The sequence below is a fragment of the Varroa jacobsoni genome, unplaced genomic scaffold (genome assembly GCF_002532875.2).
Source record: "Varroa jacobsoni isolate VJ856 unplaced genomic scaffold, vjacob_1.0 scaffold_1143, whole genome shotgun sequence".
Lineage (NCBI taxonomy): Eukaryota > Metazoa > Arthropoda > Arachnida > Mesostigmata > Varroidae > Varroa > Varroa jacobsoni.
In genome coordinates, this window is record NW_019214045.1 from 189948 (window position 1) to 215656 (window position 25709).

General features: G+C 37.6%; 1 protein-coding gene and 1 long non-coding RNA gene across 2 annotated transcripts; one reads left to right on the forward strand and one right to left on the reverse strand.

Moving 5' to 3' along the window:
- Positions 1-797: 797 nt before the first annotated feature.
- LOC147752595 (uncharacterized) lies at positions 798-22507 on the reverse strand. Its single transcript, XR_015313641.1, has 4 exons — positions 22431-22507; positions 6764-6977; positions 5326-5446; positions 798-1066 (listed from the first exon to the last, which is right to left on the reverse strand). It is a non-coding gene; the product is annotated as an uncharacterized LOC147752595 (long non-coding RNA).
- A 133-nt stretch (positions 22508-22640) lies between these two features.
- Positions 22641-24371, forward strand: LOC111267071 (importin subunit alpha-1). The gene is made up of 2 exons (XM_022845050.2): positions 22641-23007; positions 24055-24371. The coding sequence occupies exons 1-2, from the start codon at positions 22758-22760 to the stop codon at positions 24180-24182; spliced, it is 378 nt and encodes a 125-aa protein (XP_022700785.1). The 5' UTR covers positions 22641-22757; the 3' UTR covers positions 24183-24371.
- Positions 24372-25709: the final 1338 nt, after the last annotated feature.

The following is a 25709-nucleotide window of genomic DNA, read 5'->3' on the forward strand; positions in this document are numbered from 1 at the left end:
CTTCTTATAACTTTATCCTTAATACTTAGCGTTCCGCGGCTTCTCGACCTCAAAATTGCACCGGTCGCTGCGTAAATTGGCAGGGTCTTACTGCGAAGAATCTCGAGTAAATGAACTGAAAAAGCTCTCTAAGGAAGCCTATAAAATAGCGATTGACGATTGACGGAGCTCAACGTTGAATTTTGCGAAACATGACAGATGACACCGAGCAAGGACATGACCGGTCTAACAACAGGGTACCTATGCAGTTCATGTATTCCACTATCGCCTATGTGGAGAATATACGTTTTCTGAATCTGATGAATCTTGTAGGTAATCTTGTAATATATACCATACATTTTGCTGTATGTCGTTAGGTGGTCTGGCTCGGTCAGAAACCGAAGAATTGTGCTAACAAAGTGTATAACGTAACCACTATTAGATTCGAAGTTGTTTTGTAAATTCTAGGTTGACCCTTTCAGGAAGTGTTTAATCTTTGGTTTTTGAACCTTAACTTCAACCCGACTCGTAAATCCACCATCTGTATGATCTAGTATATGCCATATACATTTATTATGCCAAGTTATTATGAATATGTATGTATTGGTTTGAGTGACATACATACACATGGTTACATATGCTTGAATGCTACTTACCAAAGGTAAGTAAACTAGTTTCATTGATCTAATACCGCTGATATCGAATTGATCAAAAAATAAAAGTCTTGAAATATTATATTTATAAAAAGTGATGTTCAAAATGATGAAATATTTTATTTATCTTGTAAGTTATAAAATGTTTTACCAAGCTTCGAACAGAGAACTTTCTCCATCATCCTTTTCATCGCTGCAGATATTGTGTAACGCCTTTTTCTATTCCTTTAATCTTTCTCGAATTAATCGCGTAAATAAGATATTTGATAAATTTTTCGCAGTGAACCTTTTCAACTTCATATTTACAATCCTAGGAACACAGATGTTGCGACTGGTAGCTGTTTTCGATTTGCATTCTTTTTTCCACTACTGATGCTGAACGGCTATTGAATAATCGGTGTCACCATTATTATATCGAACATCATACCAGAGATCTAGAAAGATCCAAAATATTACACTTTGTCAATGATATTAATAATGTCCTCGACCTTTACTTCTCCAAGACGACACTATCCATCATTTATTAATATTCATTATATTGCTCTAGTTAATAATAATAATCAGTTCACATCGCTACTCCGACTTATCTGAATATTGTTCAGGTTTTTTGACAAGAAAAATCTTTAGAGTCAGAAAATCTATTTTTGTGTTACTGGCATCTTTCTTATTGAAAAAACACCTTAAAAATACATGTATACGGTTGAAAATCCTGAGTGAACGCTCGAAGAATGAATTGATTCTTACATTTGCTGTTCTAAGCTTGAATGGTAGTCATCTTAATCACTTCCTCAGCATATGTACTTAAATGGTCACATTGTAATAGTATACACAGAGAGAGGACATCGCGAATACCTCCGTTCAAAAGGTGAAATGTGCCAGCGGCTACTACGTAGGAAGTTTTATTAGCCTCATACATAGAATACATTTTTTACTATTGCATCATAATTTTAAGAGCTTCATTAGCCAATACGCGGTAAGAATCGGGCTTGCGACCCACAACTCTGATCTTTGAGCATTCTAAAAACCATTTGACTTTCCGGTATATTTTCTTAATTTCATTATGCAATTATTTTGTAGCCCACCAGACGCTAATTTCGGGAGTGTGTCAAGAATCTGGTACACTCAGTTCTTGAGAAGATAATCACAGAGTTTTGCAAGATGCATCAAAGTAACTTGAGTGAACTGATGGGTTTTTTTAAATACATCTTAGTGCTGAAAGCATGTTCGTCAAGTAATTCTGAAAGAAAAGTGCCCCCCAAAAACAACAGTTGCGTTCTATGCTATAACGTGAACAATTAACAGGTTTTCCGCATATGTGTACGGTAACCCATTTCAGTAAACGAAAGAGGACCTTATAAAAATAAAACTTAGACCCTTAGACTTCTATAAATAATCAGTGAGGCTCCCTAATCATTGAGTGTTGTTCTTTTTAAATGTTCGCATTATTAAACCAATCCGATTTCTTTCTGAACAACCTAAAATTTAAATATACGTTTACAGTTAATTACTTAACTATGTAAAAAGAGAAAATATTGTATAGAAAGTTACTATCAAAGCCAACTTGCTTGTTTTGGATAAGGTTGATCGGTTTTTTGAGCATTCTAATAATAACAGGATAATGCTATGCGATGATAATACCTTTTTTTACTTAGTAACCTGAATGATCAGACACTTCCGCATATAACTAAGCTGTTAAAAAGAAAAAATTGGTATAAAACTATGGAAATAATTGATAACGATTCGCAGAGCGCTTCGTAAGCATTTTTTTGTATCCTACGGTAACAAGGTCTCATCGCTGAAAACACCTGCTTTCATGAGTGAGTGTAGCGAACTTTACAGTACCATTGCCGGTAATATCATTGTTAATTTTAAATAAAACATCCCGCATTACCAAGTGACGTATTATTTCATTTACTATGATATTGCCTAAGTATCTTATAGTACTGCACACGCACTCAGTATTGTTTTTACTTTTCCGATGACATCGGGCTTCAATATCCTTCACTTGGACGCCAGTTTAAAGCTATGTTAGTTTTTCATCACCAGCTGCCAAGGTGTATTATAATATAGTATACATGTCGTTTTTGGGAGATACTTTTGGGTAAATGAAAACGATCCGTCCTAATATCACTATTTCTATGAATTTATTTATTAATAACATGAATCAGTAGCCGTATAAATTCTCTTATGATAGATTCTGCATGAATAAGGATCGTATGAGAAGACTGTCAGAGCCGTACCGTCAATATTGGTTTGACATATCTCTATCTAAAAAAATGTGAAACTTTGGCTTATGTACCAAAAGTATTAAATTAAGAAATATTTATTTTAGCAAAACATTGTGGCAAAAGATCTGGCCTTACTAAACAAACCTTATGTTAAACTGTTACAAGTGAATTCGACGGATTTTGAAATTAAATAACTTTTAAACTTTATTTTTTTAAAAAAGAATTTTTTAATATGTGTTACAGGCACTTTACAGACTTGCCCCGACAGCTTCTGGATAAGTAATGAGACTCTATGTTTTCGATTGCACTGCCAACAGTCTATCAATCTCTTGGGGAACTCGATACAGCGAGCTGCTTTGTTTTATTTTTAGCGAGTACCTATAATAGCGGATTTTCCGTTGTCCATTGTGAATACTGTTATGACCTTACGTCCGAATCTACTCGACACTGCTACTGAGCTTGATTTTTCTCAAGCCATTCTTTCACCTGGCGCCTCTCCGAGTGGCACTAAGAATTGGTGTGTACTTCGTCTATGGCGACTATGCGCTTTAGGCGAATTTTTTTTATCTATTAAAGTTCCGCACATTGCGCGTGCAATACGCCAGGCGCATTTCCGACTAGCCTGGGATCAAATTAAGGAGGATCACGCATTTTTTACTCAATTTCCGCATTATTAGTATGTGGATTATAATTCCGCAGTACATTAGATGTAGAATGCCACTTTTGGCATACAGAAATTTTAGATTTTGGTTTCTACTTTCGTGAGAAGCCTCCTTGATTGCGGCAATGCGTTTTTGTGCTATGGGTCCTGACACCTGGTCACATTCTTACTACTCTTCAGCAATCCAACTTACGTTTTTGAACCATTTGCACCATTCACGTGCTTAAGGTCTCCTTATTTATTGTTTTAACTAATCTTCGATGAACAAAAACTCGATCACTTTTTTTCACTCGATTTTCGACAAAGGATGTTTTTTCTAAACTGTTTTCCTGAATTTCTTCAGAAGTTAACTCGGCCGGCTTTCACTCACAAGTTCTTTTAACATCGGAGTATTTTCCAATCAAATTTCGTTTGCTAGCGGCGCGTATTTCAAAAGTTGTTTAATTTTAAAGTTCACCAAATTCGCTTGTAACAGCCTAATAAATTTTACTGTACCAGTTACCGTATGCGATAGCTGCAGCGAGATAACAAAATTGGTGCTGGAAAATCTTAAGTTTATTCCAACGGGATAACTGCAGATGCGTAAGCTTATAAAGCGAGCAATGCTGTATATATCTATGAACCTAAAATGAATATTTAGCTATGGAAGGAGCCAAAAATATAACCGGTTGTACAAGTTCACCTATGTGTTCACAATGAAATGAAGATGTGTTTTAACATTGTTCTCAGCCGGTTTTGAGCAAATTGCTAATAAATAACAATTGAAAACTTGAAGCAGCTGACGTAATTTTGATAAAAATTCCTTTCCAATTTATTTGCAGCGAAAAATGTAAAATAAAAAATTAAAAAAACGTTTTATGTAAAATAGACGTTTCTTAACGCCGCTTAATAGATCTCGTAGAGTGAAGTAAAAATATCATACCTGTTTCTATACCTACAATAGGTGTTTGCTTGTGAAACGGGTAAAAAAACTCATTGCAGTGTCTGTGTACGTTATGTGGCCATGGGATAAGGACAAAAATTTGAACAGTTTTTCTTGACTCTAATTGATAGATCAAGTAAGGCGATACGAAAAAATAATAGTGATACTAGCTAATCACTAGCAGGTCGGAGTAATAGAATCGAGTATTGCAACCGGACTATAACTTAGGTATAATATTAGTGATTCCAAATCGTAAAATTAGCAATATAACGAGGGGCCTAAACCATCAGGAAATCAGAGGAAACATATGTGGGAAAAAAGTTACTTAATAACTTGAGAAATGTTATTTGACAACGGATGGACTTACTATTTGCATCAGACTATCAAAGTACGCAGCACCAGTTAGCTAAAGAAAAACGATTTTTGTTATCTTAGTTATCAGCATTTTTCTATTATCAGTATATATTAGTGATAAATAAATTGTTTGATAATTAAGCTATGGCAACTACATGACTAATAGTTATATGATTAGCTTGAGAAACTTATAGTTTCTCCACGGTCAGAAGCTTCTTCAGGCTTATAAAGCATTTAGTTAACCGTAAAGCCTGACGTAAGGTTTCTTCGAAATATATTTATTATCAATATATCTCTAACTAATCCATGGCACTATAGCTAAAGTGTGGTCCTAATGGTTCTCCAATATTTCGACTTATCAAACTTATTTTTATGCCGTCCCGAACTCCTTACTTGAAAACTTTTGATTGAAATCAAGAGCCGATTTAAGTGACAGTCCCCAAATATCGTAGAGAACAAAACGATACTTTTCGCTGACAAAAGTAACACTGCAGTGACGGACAATGAAATTTAAATAAATTGACTTACCCGCAGATAAAGTAAAAGCAGGAAGATCACTACCCGTACAAACAAGTCATACTGTCGCTACTGGGCAGGATCAGTGTGCATGCTGATCTGGACGCAACAACTCGGCCTATTCAGGGGCGCTCTGAAACGCATTTTCAAGCAACGACTTCTTTCTTCGTCTTCTCTAATAAAGCGTATTTTTAGCTAATTGGCTATGTTAATAAATTAAGTGGTTGCTTCTGCGAACGAACCAATTTAAAGATGAGTATCGACCAATAGTTTCATTTACAAGGGGTCACTGTGTAGTGCAGCCTATGAAGCGAAGGTGTGATTGGGTTTTTCTTTGAAAATAACGATAGAATGGCAATGGCTGTCAAGATCTAGCGAGATTTTGTTACAAGCTTTTTTGTAAACCGAAATAAGAGCATTCTATGTAAAGAGCCTTTGGGTCCAACGAGATGGGGCAATTTGCTACACCGCGTGGAAAACAATCAATATGCTTGAAATCATGTCCCCAGGCCGACTGATTTTGTGTGCAACTGTAAAATCAAGTGAGCACTCAGTTCTATGATTTCGCTCCTCTAGATTTTTTTCTATGGGGCGATGTGAAGGGTAGTATGTATAGAACTGCACTGGGAACAAACCACAACATGAAACACCGTAAAATGTATGGTCCAATTGATGATGAGCTATGCAGAGCCATGGATCATGAATAAGCGAAATGCATCGAATTATGCAAACTAAACGACCTGAGCTGGGCTAACGTGAGAATAAAAACACAAAGAAACCCATTTTTGTTTTCCATCCCTGAAGCATGAAAATGGATTATAGGCTTTTGGCCCAATAGTTATTTTCCGATACCTGAATCTGTGCTTCGGCTATTGTTTACTTTTGCATAGTATACACCTGTTTCGTTTACTTAATTTTATATTAAGTTAAAATGCTTATACTGCTATCATTATTTAGAGTAACTAGAAGTGACCAAAATAGAGCTCAGAAGTGACAGCAACAGAAATTTACTGGAGCCAAAAGAGTAAGGAAATTCAAATAAAAATTATTTTTGTTTATCAGTGTACTTAAATTTTCAACTCGGCCCTCAAAAGGAGCCCCTTTACTACAACTGAATGAACAAAATGTAGATAATAAAAGACACATTTTAAGCAATTATAATATTTTTCAGTATTCAGGTTAGAATGACACTTTGTGGTTTTAAAGTGGCTCTAAAGACACTGCAGGCAATGACCGTTTAAGGTGCTCTCAAGAGCCGTTTTTTTTATGTATACATGACAATTTTGATAAAAACCTACAAATCCTGGCGCAGCAAAGCAGTTTTGTATGTTGATACACTTGTCGGCACATTTACGACGTCTAAGTTGTATTCATTGAAATAACCGTAAAATCATCCTAAAAGTTAGAAAGGCTATTTGAAACTGCATTTGAACTTGCTGTGCTTACGTACCTGCCTAGCATTTATCATCATGCTTGACCTCCGATAAGATCTGGTCTTTGAAATTAGCAAGATAGAAAAGCGTACGCACGAACATCAACCCTTTGAGGCCAAAACTAACATTTTTGCCGCTACTTGAATTCGGCAACTGTCGTTCTAAGTTTTTACTTGGAGTGCGTGGAATATATCGGTGGTTATACGGGCATTTCTCTAAAGACACCGGTCTCTGAAATTCACAGAAGCAGATCCTTTTTGAGCTGACAGTGCGGATACACGTTTTGGCCTAAAATCAAGCAAAAATTGCACTCATATGCAATGCTTTCTAGAAGATCCTAAGTACCATGGGCATCAAGATTTACTCTGTAGGAGACTATCATTTGACTAAACAAGGTACGAAGAGACCTTCAAAAAGCGCTTCTTTGTGGAAAATGAGCAACAATATTATAGGTAGGATCAGGACCTCTGATGTTCTTCTTTAAATACTAAAATGCAAAATAAAGAAGTGTTGGGACCAAAAGCAATTCAAGTATAACTATGCGTTGAACATTTATTGAATTGAGCGCGCATACATTATCCCCATTCTTATTTAATACGCTGACAGGGTCGATTTGCTATTTGACCAGATTTAAATGCTTTCTAGGCTACACTAAGTTCGCATCTGCCGTGTTTAGCTCTGAAACCTTATCAAATCATTACATTGTGCATAACTATGCTCACATATAAACGGAAAGCATTTAAAAACGAAACCTGCAAGTTTAAAAATGTAGGTTTACAGTTGAATTCGAGATGGAAAAAAAAGACGTGCGTTGTGGAGGAAAGTGTGCGGGCTAAAAAGGAAGCAGAGATGCTCACTAAGATGGTTGACAGTTGCTTATACATAATAAGACCACCAGATGTGTTTACGTAACATGCATTATGCGAGATTGCGCAAATGTTTCAAACTGAGCTATTTCTATTTCTACGTCTTTTTGCTAAGAAACTGCAGCCGATTGGCAAATGCTGATATAAATTTGAATGCTGTTCCCCTGATGTCTACAGAAGCATGGACAAACATGAGGATCTTTATTTGTCTCATGAAAGGACCTTTTGTCCACAAAACTAACACTGATATCATAAAGAAGGACCACGGTAGAAAGTGCTTGCCCTATTTGTAGCTTTAGGGACACTTGTATATAACCGATCAGGTTATCTGACCTAAGTTACACAGTTGATGACAATGGCAAGCTGTGGGTAACTCCTTTAAACTCAGCCAGCATTTTTTACCACCTCTGTTTTCTCGGATTGTCCTACGACTTTTATCACAGAGGCCTTAAATTTTCACATTTTTGGTGACCTAACAGTACTAACGATCGTACTTAATGAAGAATGTCGCGCATATCCATCTGAACGGTCTATTGAAGTTTCCGGCAGTTTTGTATTTAAGCATTTTAGGATGGACTACCAGACAAAAAACAATTTATGAAAGTGGGGTTGTAGTCGCATTTTGTGTAGAGGCCTCTCTCGATCTGTGGGAAATTCTCTTACATTGTATACATCTGACTAAAGGCACACGAGAAACGAGGCGCATCTGGACGACACTGTAACGTTCGAGAATGGGAGGTCACTCCAGCAATTGGTCCATTGGTTATACTTCCACCCCTTTTGCTGTGACTGATGAGAAAGCTTGAGGACCGACACTACACAAGCTATGTATGAACGGGTGATGGCCCTTTCGCGAAGAAAACTTATTAGCTGTTGCTCACGCAAAGCTCCACTATTTCAAATGCAGGAACTAGATACGCTTAAGCATGAACGCTATGAAAAGTTACTCGTTTCTACAGTGAATTTTGCTGCTTTGTTTTATATCGGTTTGGACGGTTTTTGCATCTTAAATATGTCGTTGATTTTGTAAGACATCCAAGTTGTCTCGTTTGAAGAAATAACAAATTCACTTCGAAGCCCAAACTTCAGATACAAGGTTATGATGAGGAAGAAATGTAAGGCGATGGAAGAACTTGCATGAGGTTTTACACAATTAGGAAACGACAAAGTAGGGAAGAGAGTCAGTCAACACAAACTTCAAAAGCTTATGTATAGGCCAGTACGGATTGAGCTATTGAGAATAGGACAGCTTAACCTTTGCGGTGTCTCCTGCCATAACTGCCATAATAAATAGCTTCTGTGCGCATCAATTTGTACTGGAGAAAACGATTTTGCTCGGGCATTGAGCTGAAGACAACGGCAATAACGGTTGCTTGAAATTATCGTTTCCAGTACTTTTTTCTCCTAGGTGCACTAGAGAAGAGCACGAGGTGCCTAAGCACGAGCTTCCAAGTTCTTCAAATCAACTAGCATGAAGAAACCGTTGCATAGACATGTACACGTTATGAGAGGTGGTCGCCCTATTAGGCCAAAACTGAAACGGATGATATTATATATAAAGCTGTTATCTTTGAAAGCACAGTTATTGAAAAAGCACCGAGTACCAGGTGCTGGGATAGATACCTAGACCTATACGCTTAAACCTTTCATACAAGACAATTCCGGAGTTGAATATCTCAGAAAACGTTGAGAGCTAGCAGCTATTGTTAAAACAAACGCACTGAAACGGCAAGCAAGTACGAACCTGCGCGGTCAGATGAAATCTCAAAACGAATATATTTGTGGCACAACAGATATACGCAGATCTGAAAGTAAACTTAGAGAGGCACTAGATACAATTGATGAAACAGAATAGGTACTTTGGGGTCATATTGGAGACGCAACAGAAGAGGATTATACTAAGAAAAAGAGGCGTAAAGGAAGTATACCAAAGATGAGCCCAGAATCTCAGAGCTCCAGTTAAAACAGTATCAAATACAGCACACATTGATGTCCTACCATCTGACAGAAGAAATGGCTGGACTTCATACTTTCAGGGGTACCTCCATATAATTAGGAAAGCACAGGGACCTATTGTGTTCTGTAAGGCCTACAGAAGCAGGCCAACGCAGAAAACACTTTGCTCAGGAGCACAAAAAAAGAGAGCAGAAATGAAAACTACAGTGTGGACTCGGAAAGACTTTGATACTAAGCAACTTAGAAGCAACGGTGCTAAAAAGCTGTGATTCAAAGTTTCACGGTTAGAAAAAAGATGGAAGGGTACGCTAGACCTTCGCTAGGTGGACAGATTTTAGACAGCGACAAAGAATTCAACAGCCTAAGGCGTGCGAAGGGGATCTTAAGCCAATGTTAAAACAACAAGTTCAGACCTCCTTTTTACAATAAAAAATTTAGGCGAACAAAGGTTTCAATTTTAGTAAACGATCTTAGAAAACGATAGTAAACCTATCATACTGATAATAACTCTATCGTAATAGCCTTTCTTCGTTTATAATAAAAGATGCTATTGATTCATTCCAAACCTATATAACAGTAATTATCAGTTACCGAATTATAGTTTGATGAGCAAGTATTGAACAGAAAATCCTTTTGTAATAGTTAATACAATGCACTCGGATCTGATCGTGATACTCGAGACGGCGGCACCTATGTGCTTATCGAAGACAATCTGAAATTGTGTCATAGGTTTTTAGTGCAAAGAATTGTCAAGACGGTAACCTTCCTCACGCTGATACCGTTCTATTAGTATTATGGTAGCGTCATGCGACCGCAGAAGCAATCAGCAGTCTAGTGAGAAATCTGGGAGTTTTGCTTTGAATGGAAAGAATCATTATGATGAGGTAGGTGTCTCAGCCGAGAAACAAAGTGATGACACGATGAGAACCGGCACGAGGGATGGCACAGCCAGCACGTGGGTGATTTCAACAAGCTACAACAAAGAGAGGACAAATTACCAATTACACTAATAAACGACAGATTTGAAAATATTCGGTACAAGCATTCAACAACACCATAATTTAATGTTAGATGGATAGAAGTGCTACAAAGATCTTGGTGCTAGTTATGGATATCATAGGTTCCGAATTCATTACACAACGACTTCCTGGCTGACTTGCGCTAGCGTCAAGGCGAAAGGGGAGAAACTACCGGATGTATTGTATGTGACAGTTCGACTTGCATTCTGCCTGAAGTGATCTTTAACAGCAGCAAAAACTCAGTAGATCTGCTACACGTAAACTATTTGAGGGTACGGGATGGCTGTAAATGCTGGGAAGCCGGAGCTCATGCCCGTGGACACTTTTTAGTGGATATCTCTGTATGCACGGAAGGGGTAATCTGCTTGTACATGCATGGTGGCAATCAAATTACTGGAAAAAGAAAGTGCTCAGTGTTCTTTATTTTCTATGTACACACGTTACGTTTGACATTTTATCAAGCCAAAATGCAATCGGCATCAAAGAAACTGGTGTGGAAAAGCCGCTGCATGGGTATGTACGCAATGACCGCTCTGCTATACTACCGCTGAAATGGATAATTTTCTAAACGGCAATTGCAATCGAGCAGACGCCACCTTGTATTGTATGCAAGATGGCGTTGCAGGCTAATATCAGTCGTTGGCGCTTTATGGAGACTATACTTGAGCATGGCTTATCTAGCCATTACAAGGATCTCTCAGGCCTATCGCATGGTAGAATATTAAAGTTGATGCCAAACCAGGAACATGCAAGTTCTTTGGCGGCCAAGATGCAAACTAGGTTGTGTGTTAGGGATCTCAACCGCTCGATACGGACGCAGAATCATTTGTGCCAGAGTTAAGCCTAGGGACGTTTCAACGTGCACCAGTGTGAATGCTTGAAGTCATATTTGCTTGAGTAATACGGTAAGGAAATATAATAGTTGGTTAAAATTGATGGTCTACATGTTCCTCCTCAACGAACAGTGGTCACGGGCGTCATTGTCTACAAGAATCACTAGACTAGGTCCACTGCTTGGGCATTTGCTTGGATCTATTTTTTTCTGAAAATCCTTTATGATAATTGTCCTTTGCAAAGCTTCATTTTACTTCTCTAAATTTTCAGAGGCGAAGTATTAGGGTAGTCCGTACTTTCTGCAAGTACTCACCATCCTCAAAAGCAAGTATTCTTTTTCATCGACAAAAAATGTCGATGGAAGATGAAATTGATTTTGAGGTAATCATTGTTTCAAAATCATATGCAATACTCCAAGGCAAGAGTACTTCTCGACTTTTCACAATGTGGTAGATAATAGCCCTCTACCAGTGAAGCTTTCTGATGTGGTATCCTAGCTCAATTAGCATTCAAATGATACTGCATAATGTAACAGAGTGTTAGCTTTGAAAAGCCCATCTAACCTTGCTGTGATAATGAAAAACTTTCACATTTCATTTTCAAGTTGAAAAATCAATATAACCTATCTCTCGTTTATCTTACACTAGCTGATTTGTAGTAAGTTGTAAATGAGGGCTGTTGTCTGACCGCATATATGATGGCTGTGTCAATGGAGGCGGTGATTCTTACACAGTTCCACATTTCCCTGAGTAATATCTGCCGTCTTGTACTTTAACAAGTATGAGCATTCACGATAAACGGATGTGTCCTATGGTTCCACCGGAAAAAAATGTCTTGTTTCTCTAATTCTAAAACACCATGTATACCTGTGTTGTGATATACGTTATACACTAAGTAACAGACGTCGCATACTCTAGAAGCTGCGCCATAGTAATGCGCTGGCGCTATACCACGCTAAAACTCCGATGGAGCCCTCGTGTTTCGCCACATTCCGGCAATTTCGAGCACCTAAAACGCACTATTACGGTTATTATTATGTAACATTTACTACTTTGTCTTATAATAAGTTTTGGGGTCCAGCTGGCTGGTCGGTCGGCCTCACAATCAGTTGATCAAGCAGAAAGAATGAGAGCTACCAGTAGTGCTGCGGGGAACATTTCCAGAGGAACGAAACGATCATCTCAATTCTCAAACGCGTAACAGCCATCTTTCTAACCTTCACTTCGTAACAGTTCCCGTTACTATTATCAATACACCATATATGCGGTTGTTTATTTCTAGCCCAATCGTGTCATGAAATGTCTTTCTGCGATGTTAGTAAGACGCTAATACACAACACGTTGTTAACTATATCGTTAGAAGTTGTATCGCATGCTTAAATCTATAGATTATGCTTGTAATCATAGGTCCACAGTGTCCTTTCGATACGCTATTTAAGAGAGCTGAACAGGACCCCTTGCTCCGTCTCTCACAGTCATCCAGTAGCAGCTTTCTTGCTAGAAGCAGCTGTGTCTTCCCCTAGATATACGCAAGCAGTGCCCGGTGAGGTAAGTGGTTAACAATTGGCCAGTATAAACCTTCAGACCCAGAATTAATTCTCACGTGAACATGCAGACAGCAGCTGTCTATGGGCGCCACTGTATTAAACAGACAAGTTTACAAAGAGTCAAACGAAGCATGACAGCTATATAAATGTCACTGATCAGATGACTTCGATGAACATTGTTAGCGCTGCCTCTATTTCCGCTTCCTTCAACTGGATGACGTTAGTAACCATGTGTCCTGTGTTAAATCATCATGTTAAAACAACAGCTTCTTCGATAATCAAGTAATAGTGGTGGCAATATATACGAGCAAGTGAAAATGTATTTGCAGTTGAGCCTAGTAAGCTTAGTATGCGGACAATATGAGCAGATTGCGCCTGTTATAAAATTTTCATCGTTCTACAGTGGGTGCATCGCCGTTTCTGAGGTTTGTCGCTGAATCGTCGGTCCGTGGAACATGGCAAATCGAACAGAGATAAACTCCTGTTTGTCTAAGGGGTGGTCATTTTCAAAATACGAAAACGTTCTCGCTAGGATGCTGCCCTCGGGACCTTCTGGTGATGGAACACCCCGAGGAAGCACTAGATGACGCGCTTGATTTCAGAGATGTCACCCAGAGAGCGAATGCTAAGGTATTAATGCGCCTCGTAGAAAAACACTAAGCTCGATAGTACAGGGCACATCAAGGCTACCAGAACATGGGAAGTCATCCCAGACCTAAGGGAATGGCATGACCTATCGCAAGATGAACTATCGTATGTATTACATTACATATCTCTCTTACACATTTTAAACTTTAACTGGGCATGGACGGTTTCAAACCTTTATAATAGGTAAGGCCCTCACTGATACGTATGTTTTATGCGCATTGCACGGGGAAGACAGCATGGGTTACACAGTGGCGCGATGCCCAGGCCTACAACAGGCACAAAGCGATCAAGTGTTCTTGGACCTCAAAAGCCGTACAACAAAAAGAATAGTCGTAAATATGTTCTCCTCCTAGATTTCCTAGAAGCGCTTCTGAAGAATACATGGGAAATACCATAAAGTTGGAGGAAGAAAAATAATAGGCAAGGGAAGACAGAGTTCTTGAGTAAAACGGAAAAGTAATCGAGGATGACGAAGTCGAGGCAGTACCCTAGGTAGCAGAAGCTCAGGTCAACTCTATTAAAGAGGAGTTAATTGCACGCCAAATGATGCCACTAACGAATCAGGCGTGCATCGGAAGTTCATAAAATCATACAACAAATGGGTTCTTTAATAGTTACAAAGGTCCCACGGTATCCAAGACAATAGGTAATCGTAAAGCTCGCAGGGAGTCAGAAATAACGTTTTCGTCTCAGGACTGTGTCGCAAAAGAAAGTTGTATCGTAAAAGCAAAGGCTCGTTCCATATAACCTTGTTCACGTAATCTTTCAATATCGTACATGTATATATATATAGAAATTCTGAACTCATAGTTCTATTTCCTCTATATGAAATTTTCATTAACACATGCTTATAATTCCGTGACAGGTAAGCACAGCCTATAGGCCCGCATGGAAGCCTATTTTAGCTTACAAGATGACATTTGATCACTCTGATAGCGTACCTCATATAGTCGTCATTGAACAGGGAATTTTCAGCCACCGTGACATTAAATATTTAGTTTTTATAATTTCGTCAACTACTCACTAAACGTCACTACTTTTATCAAATCGAACACTGTTTTTTTTTTTCTAAAAACACTTATATATAACTTTACCTACAAGCATTAGTGCATACTGTCTGTTTATGTGTAAAGTTGTCTTGTAGTTATAAAGTCTATATCGGTATATTCGTGTCTACAAACACTTGTCAGAAAATATTTGAAAAATACGTGTCAGACACCATGTTTCATCCTGTTAGTTGGTTGCCAGCATCGCACAAAGCTGCGTGTAACTATTTCATCAATCTCAACTAAATAGCGTGACTCGTTGTAGTATCACTGACCCATACGTGCTCTGTTCGTTTCTCACTCCAGCATTATTCAAATGCACGTACAGCCTTTTATTTTATTAAAAATTTAACCTGTTTTCGTAATTTTTATCACTTCCGGTGCAGTTATTTTTGTTATCAGTATTAGTTATAGTCCTTTGTATGCATGTATAGCGGTAAAAACGCGATTATCACCTAATCAGCATCTAGCATGCGGAGCAGCGACTCCTCAGTTGTTTAAAGAAATTCACAAAGATAGTTTTTACGCATATAGACTGCAAAGTGCAGGTTTCATAGCATACGTCTATATCAGGAACACTTAATTTACTTTAAGAAAAAAAAAGCGACCTTGATTGGAACAAGGTATGATATATATATGTATACATAAGTCGAGCCGAAAAATCAATGGACAGTTTGAACATTTTTTTTTTTTTTTTGACAATCGGGAAGTTTTAGTTTCACATCTGCTGAGGAGACGCGCGAATTACTGCAATAAAGAGCGGATTTAATTGGGCATTTTAATATAGTCTCTAGATTTTACAATAACTATGTCGTAGGCATGCAGTGCAGGACATTCTGATATTCGTAAGGCCATTAGAATGACCTTAGTCATCGTTGTTGTAGCTATTACATCCTAGACATTCACTGACGCTACGGTATTATGACATAATACTGTACGAATATCTATTTCAGCTTATTATTATTACGATGTTATCTCTGACATGCTGAGAGGTCGACAATGTGATTTACGTTGCTCTGTCTGAACCAAGCTCATTCGCATCATGAGATTATATTTTTTTTAGCTTTGAATCTATAAATGTCGCGAGACCATCCTGCGGATCATTTGGGAAACAATTTACTGCAAATATTTGACACGACTGGAAGATTATGCATTTGTTAAAGTACTACCACGCCGGACACCTTTCAGACGTGCGTCTCCGGTGCATTCTTAAAGCCAAGTTTAAAATTTGAGAGTACAGAAAGTTGCGAATGCTCAATTGATAGCTCAATGCATAGCTCTATAAGCGAAGGTTTATGAAAACTCTTTTGCACTCCCTCACGCATTGATATCAGTCGTTGGGTCAGGTGAGAGCATGCCCCCTGGCCAACAACCCGCCTGCAGAAGGATGCCATTTTCCAATAACAGTACGGCCGAAGGGGCATATATGGCGTAAAGTATGGCACCTTAGAAACATCGTTATTACTTTCAGTAATTAGTGGGTGAGAGAACGGTTAAAAATTTTCCATAACAACAAAGTAGGGGTGTTTCCAATAGCTTCTTCAAAAATCCTGAACGCATCGGGGGGGGGGGGGGGGGGAACATAATAGGAAATGTAAAAAATGTGTTTTTTTTAACCTTACGATCCGCACGTAAGTTTTGCTGAAAAATTTAACATACAGGGTTTACGAAACGAAAACATAGCATCATTAAAAGTACTGCTAGAGAAATTACATTCTAGTGTTTTTGACAACGCATTGACAAAAGAGAATGAATGATGTGCAAATATCGACAAAGATATTGGAGGAATTGCTAAACGTTTGTCTTTTCGAAGTATTAAAATAGTAAATACTCTGGACAAAACTTTGTATTCTTGGAAATATCCGAACTACTCTTGGAACGCATCGGTCGACAATAACGCAGTTGATATCGAGGTATCGCGCCGATTTGACCTGTTTTCATCAACTGTTAGCGAAAATTGAACACGAACGCGAAGCCACTTATTAATTAAATTTAGGAAGTATAGTTTTCTAAAGAACCCACCCACATTTGTCGAGGGCAAGTTCATTAATTTACATTTCCATAATGAAATGACGTAATAATACCGCAGTACGCTATTACATAGGTATAATGATGAACGATGCTTAATTTAATCATATACGCTGTAAATATTGTAGCAGCATAGCTTGGCTCTTTTCTTTTATTCGTGGCTCCTATGTGTCTATGAAACTTTCTGTGCGTTTTTTATATTGGCAATGCTATACGTTAAGCTGGATTTTTTGATGGTTAGCTTTGTTAAATAATGACCGAAGCTTTTTTTCAGTAGCGTGTTTTGTTTATGCGCTTTGGTGGAACTTTTTCCGATTTTTAAGTAGCTCTGAATTTAAATTATTTTGGTTAATATAATGCATTGGCAAGACGAGCTCTGAACCCGTTTTGATTCGTCTGCTGCTGCTGCTGCTGCTAATGCCGCCGCTGCTGCTGCTAATGCTGCTGCTGCTGCTGCTAATGCTGCTGCTGCTGCTGCTAATGCTGCTGCTGCTGCTGCTGCTGCTGCAAGTAGATGTTTGTCGTCTTCAAAAAGTGTAACGTTCTCTCCCATACAGACATGAAGTAAATCGCCGATATTGAGATTCAATCGGGCCGGCTGTTTGAAAAGACTGCTTAGTAAGCCTAAGTGAAGACCAAGTCAAAATAGAATCAAGCCGAGAGGCTAAGCAGGTGCTCAAAACAAAAGATCAATGAGAAATAAAGTAAACGATCTTAAGCCATTTTATCGTATCCACAGTAAATCGATCGGCAAAAAGGGACGAACAGAATACGAAATGTGTCAGTTTAAACACAAATTCATAAGACCCGATCGTTATATTTGGTATGTCCAAGAATCAGATCCCGGAAACTCAATAATTAACTGTAATATCTCTTGCAGAGGCGAGATCGTCTCAAGGCGAATAAAACCAATATAGAAAAACCAACAATTTAAACAAAAGAAGCACTACTTAATAGATTCTAGTAAATTTAACCCCTGGAATAAGAGAAATTGCACAACGGCGTATCCTTTTGCAAAGTCTCACAAGAAGCAAGCTCCAAGCATTATAGCCTGGTGATTGTTGAGTATACCAAGGAATGATCGTACATGCCTATAATTCCGTCTGTATATGCAACACTACAAATTTCGAATAAACAGAGATTGGACGAAACAGCGATCGCATATTTTATTATCAATACAATCATTTAGTTTATCCTTGGATGCGCGCTCGTGCTCGATCAGTGTCGGCTTGAGTTTCTACCTGCATTGCACTGCACTGCACTGCTCGTAAAACAGGCCCATAAACTTGATCAATGTAGCCCCGATAACATTACGCTACGCACCGAAATAATGTATCTGAGCCACCTAGAATTACATATGCGATCATTTGAAAAACATATTAATGTTAAAGCTGGCGTCTGTCGAGATATGTAAGACGCTACAGAAAAATGCTGAGTGAATTTCCGATTAGCGGCTTAGTCACTTTGCAACTTAGTGGCAAATCGAAACTCGGGCGGATTGCAACTATCAGGTAGAAGGCAATATTGGGAACCCTCTATATCTCGTTCCACAATCGCTCTACCGATTTCAGTAGCCACGTTGTCAATTCGAACAATTCTAGCGACTGTCGCCATTCAACCTGTGTGATATTATCACATCTTGCTACTATTGAGGCCTTGTTACTGTTATCTCGATATATCATTACAATCCCATTATAGACTGCTTGAGACACCAAACAAGTGAGCTACATAGAGGAGTTGGTATTTTCACAAAAGTTCCAATAGCAAAGTACCTTTTTCCGCTAGCTGGCTGCAACACAAGTTTGCTGTGCGCTTCTAGCGGAACTTCTTGAAGTTCATCTAACGCCAGTACTGCTACTTACAACTATTACGAATCGGACCCTATCATAAAATTAAGCAGAAGCTATTTAGTTTAACTAGAAACTACGACACAAATAAGACCGTTTTCCTCAAACTTACGGTTTTTACACTTGTAAAAAATGGGTCTTATCGCTACAGTCTTCGAGAAGTCCGCTTCTTCTGTGCTCATGTACTGTCGCAAATATGTTTGAAACTCTTTCAATTTGCTCAGAAAATAAAACGTACGTGGCAATAGTCTATTTCTGACCTCCCTTCGTCTGTCTCTCTACACCCGCAGGAAGACGTACCTTTTGAATAACTGATATTGTAATAATCTGCTTGTACGCTCGCTGTGTGACATCATTAGCAGACCAGACTCGAGCCTGTGGGTCATAACGAGGTTTCTAGCTGGAAGACGTTCGGTACGGGAGGAATATGCTTCACAGCTTTTCCAATAGTTGGGTAGTCAGATAGGCAATAAGTGAGCTTAAACGCGCCTTGGTTTACAGAAAAGCATATTATCCCGAAAGGATTGTTTCATCTACTGCTTTCATGGTGCTTAGCTGATTATACAAAATGGAATTCCACAGCGATAATTTCAGTGGTTGCTCAGATCTTCGTAGGCGTATGGCCGAACGTGCGACCTGCTTTGATAACCTTTTAAAGAAGCTGATGCAAATTTATCATAACGTACTTTAATGGGTATAGCATCGGGTTTAGTAAGAAACTGCTGAAAAATGGGTTGGCAACACATGTGTTACGGAAGCCGGGCTTTGGAAGATGTAATGGCTCTGAAGGAAACAGTTCGGTACGTTGCGGGTTTCGTAATGCAATGTTTTATCGTTAAGTTAGACGATACATTTTGAAGCATTGACCTTCAATCAAATAGGCTATATGTGTGTGTGTGTACTAATGCGGTTGTATATTAGTAGACCTGGGAATAAAAGAGCTTCTACCTAAGCTTGCAGGGTAAGATTTCATTGGGGAACACTACGAATACGTAAATCGTCTTGATATTCTCTTTAAGGAACATTTTTAATAACCTAGAAGTTAAGTACGCGACTGACAGCAGCACATAGTTGACCACGATAAAACATAGGTTTCTTAAGAGAGTTGTTTGTAGTTATGGTTCATGAATTGTCATGTAAATTTGAAATGTTGAGAATAATTTTTGAGCGTAATGTGACCTTTAAATGATGTGTTTTGAGAATTACAGGGACCTTGAACGATTGCTCAATGTACGTGCTTTTCTATTTTGTGCCATTCCATTTTTCTGCAGAAGTTTTATAGGTTTTCGAATGATCTGTGCTCGTAGATAAGATACAGCATTTGTTTGCTGACAGTGGAATTAATTGCTAGAATTTTCGAAAATTTATTTTCGTCCATATTTGTAACAACATCTAGGAGTATTCGGCGCCTTCTATATTATCTACATTTCATTATAAATTGATTTGCTGCTAGAAATAGGATGAAGTACGTTTTTGTTAATAGAAAAAGCGACATTACCTGCAGTACAATTAAAAAGATTTCAAGGACCCCAAATTGTTTTTAAGTATGCAAACAAAGCTTATTAGATAGCGTAGATAATCACTACAAATGATAAATCAATTGAAAAACATTTTATTGATAATAACAAATATCTTCATAAACTTCAGTGTACGTAACATTACAAAACTGTACCCATAGTCAAGCACAAAGACACTGCTCCTGTCTATACACGTCTATTTCGGAGGAAAAAGCTACCAGTAAGATAAAAATACTATGTTCTATAACTTCATTCCCGACACCGTATTCCCAATCATTTGTAAAAAAATTATTGAAGAGGTAGTAAAAGTTGTTACGTGTTTAGTAGGCAGTAATTAGTAGTTAGTAGGCAATGGGGCGATGCCCGAAACTTTTGAATTCGGTTGTTTGTCCCGATTCATTATAGATGTAAAAATAAAAATAACTAACGAGAATGAGTGTAAATCAAAATGGTGCCTTTCGATTTCTTTACTTTTTTCTAAAGCATTCTGTAGAGTCAATCATAACGCTTACCAAGGCTTTCGACCCAAATATGGATATCAGAACTTACAAGTGGATTACTAACTTCTTGGAAAATCGAAGTTTTATTAGGCTTTTTAAACTGATACGATAGATTGAGGGTCAACAATAGATGCCCACTTGACCCCAGGAGAATCCTGTTTAAAGCCTTTATTAGCTGTTTTTATTTATTTTACATAGATATATGGATCCTCGATGGATGACATTGATTGTGTGTACGCATGAAACCGATAATTAATACCAATTTTGAACGTTATTAGAGACCTGGGTGTTGAAATTTCGGCAGTGTTAGTTGTAGTCAGTATATGACGAATATTGAAACCTGCCACTCTACCTGTTAGCATGATTTTTAGGTGCTTTACGATGAAAAAGCGAGAATTTTAGACAAACCATTTGCGGGTCGGCAGCAGCACCGGGCAACCAGAAAGCTTCTAATCCGAATGTTGGACACGTACAAATTGACGTACCTTTGTATTTGCAAATTTCTTCATAAAGTTTATTAACTTTATCACTTATTCACGTACTACATCGAGGTATGACGCCTTGAAGAAAACGTTCAACAAAATCTATCTCTTTAGAAATGATTAGTTTTGCATATTGCACGTGAATGTAAGTAATATTCATATGCGCAGTAAGTAAAACAAACCAGCACAGGTTCCAAAAAGGCAATCCCTGAAGAGAACTAACTTTGCCTATTGATGGCAAATGCGATTCATGTGCCGAGGAACACAGTTTTTGTGTTCTTGTTCTTAAATTAACGTGTGATTTAGATAACTTGTAAAATATGTTTGCAAGTTCGTAGTCCATATTAATGTCAGTGAAATAACAGCAAATACATTTGGAACTCTTTAAGACCTTATATTCATTACATAAAAAATGACGAAGTGTTCGGTTCAGAGCTATGAGGCATCGCCTGTAGTAACTTAGTATTGTCTCTAGTTTTGCTGTTTCTAGATGTTATTTATGTTACGTAAAACTGTCACTTAATATTTGGACGATCTCAGTTATCTTCTGATGTGGCTTTGCGGTTTGTGTAATATCAAAAACTTATTCGTACTATTCGAATAGAATATAAAGCATTATATTGTGTCTAATATAGATTTAAAAGCCGAACGTCAAATAAGTGGAATAGTCCAGTTGAGTCAGTTGAGATATCAAGTATGCGTGTGTAGTTTATATGTACAATAGAGCTGATCCTTGGAGGTAGAGTTATTTAACAATTTTTTTCAGTGTGACTTAATATATCTCAGAAGTAAAGTAACAACCACAGCTCAAAGTTGAGTGAACTCAACTCTAACAGATATCCACAGCTTCGTCAAGATATAAACAAACAGTCTTTTCGCCATTTAGACTTTTTTGTGAGCTAAATAAATTGAACAGAACAAAATCGGCTCGGACCTTATTTTCCGTTCCGATAGGTATTTGTCAGTTGGGGTCTTCATCATTTGAATGTTCTTCTGAATGGATATATATCCGAGATTTCTACATTACTAACACACAAACGACTCTCGGATTGCATAGGGTAGATGTTGAAATCCATTATTTGTTCCATTTCGTCGGTTTAAATTTGGGCTTGTATTTCCCGTTTTTTTCAGCTTTTAATTTCTTAATAAGAAATCATTGTTGTGTCGATCGAACTTCTTTTATCGTCCTTAAAAAGGCCTACGCGCAGGATCGGCTAATAACTAATAATTAACAATAGTAATAAAAACGTGCGTTTCATGGTTCGGAAACGACATGACAAGAACAAACTGTTACACTGATTAGTTATTAATTACTGACTTGCATTTTTACTCATTCTCACGGTCATTGGCATCATTAGCTAATAATATTCAAAATACGTTAAATATTTTACTTACGCTTCCGTATTATCATCACTAGTGACTAAAAACCTGTTTATTGCAATAATGATCCCCTTGCACGCAACATATTTCTTCACTCTTATTTCGTTATAACAATTTTTAGATTGCTAAGGTTTTTAGGTATTCTTGAGCATAACCGCTGCGATGTTTAAATTTCCCGCTCGCACCTTTGGCGGGTGCGGCCATCTTTAAATTCAATCAGTTTGAAATCGGTGGCTGAGCGCGCTGCAGTTGCGAAACATTAACAGGAATTATTGCTCACCTTTTCAATTCGGAATCAAAGTTTCGGCGACAGCCGACCTTATTAAGCACCTGGAGTTAAGAATGGCTCCAAACGATCGCCTAGCTCAATTCAAAAATCACGGGAAAGATCTTGAAAGTGGCCGGCTGCGTCGCAAGGAAGACGTCATTGAACTACGTAAAGCTCGTAAAGATGAGCAGCTCTCAAAACGACGCAACATTCATTTGGATGCAGAGGAAGGTGACTTCGACGAGGGTGACAACAACAATCCAATTACGCCTTCAAAAACAGGGGATCATCAATCCATTCAGGACATCGAACAACTCGTGAAGGGTATGTAGATCGTCGAATCCATTCATAAGAGCCTTGCTTACTCAGCCTGGATATGCTAATATCACTGAAATCAAATAATATTCTCTTTGTCTGTTATCTAGCAGCGCCATATCGAGAAATGTGATCCGATGCTTAAAATACGTTGCAGACATATAGGACACGATAGTTGCGCTCATGGACATTGACTGTATGCCATGAGTAGGCTAAATTTTTCCAAACAAAGAAATCGAGATTCTTCCTCAGATCAGTTCCTTATCATGCCTATTACTCAGTATTTAGACGCAAATTCTAAAGCTTATGTAAAATGTCATAAACGGTATTAGTAATTGTGTGGTATCAATGTTGTATTACTTACGTGGAAAATTGCCAGTACGGTAAACTTGGTACGCTTCTCCGTTGAAAAAACGATCGGAGATTTCGATACGTGTTCTCTGAGTTTGTTGTAGTTCTCGGAAAATTATATAAGGTGGAAAGAATTGTTAAGTGTGTAATACCTGACGCATAAGTTATCCCTGATTGAATAATCGTATTAGAAGTTGAGTTTTGCAACTCCGCATAAGAGTACGATTCATTTGCTTCCTGTTTGGTTCCAGCAATGCTTCCACTAATTGTCGAATTATTTATAAATTTGAGTAATAACTGTGACTTATTTTTCGAGTAAAGCACTACGGAGTGCAAATGGTGCTTGCATACAGGAGAGAGCAACTCAATGTCATGATTTTCCTAGGATAGTTTTTTGTGTTGAAAAACGCGCAAGTTCTTTTTACAGCCTTGTTTTTTCTGTTGATTTAGTTATCAGACCATTCCTGTCTAAAAAACAAGGGTGAGAAGCGCTAAAGCCGTTTGCAGGATTGTCAACACTAACAAACAGGAAATTGTTATGTTTTAAAGAAGAAAAAAAATGTAGTGTTCCAAGCTTGTAATAGGAAATTGTTCCTTTTTTAGGCATAGCTAGTTTGCAATAGTTACAACTATTAAGCCCATCAAACACGCCTTATTTTATTTTCTATAGTTCTAAGTACCATTTTTGGCTTATTATTGTTTCAGGTATCTATTCTAGTAATGTGGAAACTGTCTTGAAATTTACGCATTTATCTCGACGTGTTTTATCTAAAGAACGGAATCCGCCAATTGACAAGTTCATCGAACTCAATGCTGTACCTAGGTACGTATAATTGTTTATGCAATTATAGAATAATTATTTCTTAGTACATGAAAACGAGGTAACGTAACATAATTATTTTAAAGAGTGTCTTCACATCTTCTAGTCTATTTTGTTTTTCTTAAGCGAACGCTTGTTGACTTTTAAATTCCCACGGATAAAGTGAACAATTAAGTGTTAATAATAATGAATTTACACGAATAAAAATGTATCTGTTAGCATCTTTCACTGATATAGCTTATCTTTTTTTTTTATATAATATATATAATATTCCGCTAGAGGCAAACATCTCCAAAACAATCTATATGCGATTGATTGAAGTCACTGTTACCGAGTACAACTTGATATTCTGTCTTGTCCAATCTTGTCCTGTTACCGTAGAACTCTATTGTGATTATTTTCTGTTCTTCAGCTAACATTTTCGCTCATATTTTTCTTCTTACATATTATTTTAGTTTTCCTTGTTTTACGGCTTATTTTATTTCCTCTTTCCTGTGATTTATATTAGGTCCTGTTTGTGTAGTAGTGCAGTAATAACGTGTTTAGGCTTCAAACGTTAATTTGAACTTGTTTTTTAACAACCTTTGAACAAAGTTGTTCAAAAAAGAAAGTTAATTTTATATTTAATATTCATATTAGTTTAGGAGATCTTAGCTCTAATTGAACATAAAGTAATATTTATATATAAATATTACTAATTAATTATTAAATATATATATATATATATACTATATATATATATACTATATTATATAAAGTTGTAAGTCCAGATGGTGTTTTATCTGATGATCCATCGAAATCTTGATATACTCTTGTAAAGATCTTAGCACGCTCTCTGCGGTACTTCTTCCTAAGAAAAATACGCCTTTTACGAAACGAACGACGATATAATCGATTCCTCCGCTTTCTATACCCAACTCGTGTAACACCACGTCTCCGTAATGCCATATTAATAGCAGAATGAACACTTGGACCCGCAAACGGCGGATTCGCATAGACAAAATTTCGAAAGAATCCAGGATTCTTAATAGCTGCTCCAACCGCTACAGGTAATGCTGATGCTATTGATCGTCCAATACCTCCTCGGGAAGAATATGATTTTATATTTGTATATGGTCGACTTTTACCTTTTCCTATCCTTAATAAAGGAATATTATCTTCCATTTAAATATTGCCGATAAATATCGCAGTAAGCTTCTTTGGCAGCGCCAATAACAACTCTTTTTCTAATACTTAATTTTATCTTTGCGATATGTAACCTCCTGTTAATATGGATAGGATTTCCTATTCCGCAAAATAAATCACCCTTGAGTTTCTTTATCTCTACACTTAAGATTCTTATAAAGTGATCTTGCTTTAGCATAACACGTATCATATCATCCAAAATAAATACGTCATTTGCATCATATAATCCATCTTTGCCTTAGCGGACAAAGGGTCCACTTATATAGTGGATATCTCGCAAGTATGGGAGAGGGGCATCGGTGGTACTGCTATAAGAACAGAAGTCGGTCCGGTAATACTAACGGACCGACTATGG

Bases quoted from the DNA above. Each gene is read 5' to 3' on its own strand.
- LOC111267071 (XM_022845050.2), top strand. From the start codon at position 22,758: ATGGCTCCAAACGATCGCCTAGCTCAATTCAAAAATCACGGGAAAGAT. The intron at 23,008-24,054 runs GTATGTAGATCG...TTATTGTTTCAG, and splicing joins CATCGAACAACTCGTGAAGG to GTATCTATTCTAGTAATGTG.